The sequence below is a fragment of the Cyprinodon variegatus genome, unplaced genomic scaffold (assembly GCF_000732505.1).
Source record: "Cyprinodon variegatus isolate N-32 unplaced genomic scaffold, C_variegatus-1.0 Scaffold406, whole genome shotgun sequence".
Classification (NCBI taxonomy): domain Eukaryota; kingdom Metazoa; phylum Chordata; class Actinopteri; order Cyprinodontiformes; family Cyprinodontidae; genus Cyprinodon; species Cyprinodon variegatus.
This window is the reverse complement of record NW_015150859.1, coordinates 141,615-142,767: the sequence shown is the minus strand read 5'-3', so window position 1 is coordinate 142,767 and position 1,153 is coordinate 141,615. Positions and strand designations below refer to the sequence as shown.

The window sequence follows — 1,153 nt, the reverse complement described above, 5'->3', positions numbered from 1 at the left end:
AAAAAAGTCAGAATTCTGAGAAAAAAGTCAGAATTCTGAGAAAAAAGTCAGAATTCTGACTTTTTACCCATACTATACTGAAATAAACTTAAAAAAAATCAGTTAACTTTTTTTTTTTTTTTTTTTTCCAGTGGCCCTAATCCTCTTCCGTAGAGTTCAGACACAGAGTACTGGTAATTAAACGCAAACCTTAAAGAGTTTAGAAATGTACGAGCAGGCCTTGAACGCATCGTTGGAAGGTGGGTTTCTTCAGTTTTTCAGTGTTTTGGGGAGGGGGCGCCAAGCCTTTCTGTTTTCCCCGTTTGAATCATGCTTCAGTGAAGCGGCAGGCAGGATAGCTGGACATTAGTCGATGATTAAAGTCCATTAATCTGCTGGAGGAGGAGAAGCAAAGCCCCGCAGAACAGCGGAAATAAACGCTTCATTTGGACTCTTTAGAAGCCAAACTTTGACGTCATTTTCTCCGGGACCCTAAGAAAAGACCCTCTGATCAACATGGAAGCGTTTCCTGGCGGAAAATGAAGAGTTTTCTCCTTTTTTTGTTCAACTCGAAGGCGATCCGAGGAGGGAAAAGTTGTGTGGAAGGTTTGAGCTGTAAAGTTTTCCAGATGTCTCCTCTGATGCAAGCAGCGGCTGCTTTCTGAAACACCCAGAAGATTCCTGCATTTCTCCTGAATGCATCACAGCCCCCAGGTTGATCATCAATGGATTTTAGAGAAAACACAACAAACTTCCCTGTGAAACCAGCTGGATTGGATGAACCTTCATGCTGAATGAAGCTGGCTGCTGATCCAGACCAAATCAATCAGCTGCTTTAAAGAAAATGTTATCTGGCTGAAATCTGCAGGCAAGGGAAGCCCAATGAGTGTCACACAGCCAGCTGACACTGACAGGTAGGTCACATTTCCTATTTTATTAAACACTCTTAAGAATAAAGTGACATGTTGCCTCTCCTTATGAAAAAACTCAAAGCCAGCCCAAGGCATAAGCAAACTAAGCTGCTGCTTTGGGGCCCCCAAAACTTCAGGGTCCTTTTATAAACGTTTGAATTCAATAAAGATATTAAGTTATTTAGAATACTATTACATTTTATTCAGCATAGACCCGTGGATGTATTCTAAACTGTCTAAAATTGAAATGTACAATGTAATTA

General features: G+C 40.8%; 1 protein-coding gene across 1 annotated transcript in view; it reads left to right on the top strand.

Annotated features, from left to right (window-relative positions):
- Positions 1-228: 228 nt before the first annotated feature.
- The window catches only part of LOC107093063 (rho guanine nucleotide exchange factor 12-like), a 101,914-nt gene continuing 100,989 nt past the window's right edge, over positions 229-1,153 (top strand). Inside the window, exon 1 of the mRNA XM_015387882.1 lies at positions 229-893. Coding sequence (XP_015243368.1) covers positions 862-893 — 32 coding nt within the window. The 5' untranslated portion in view covers positions 229-861. The remainder of the gene's footprint in view (positions 894-1,153) is intronic.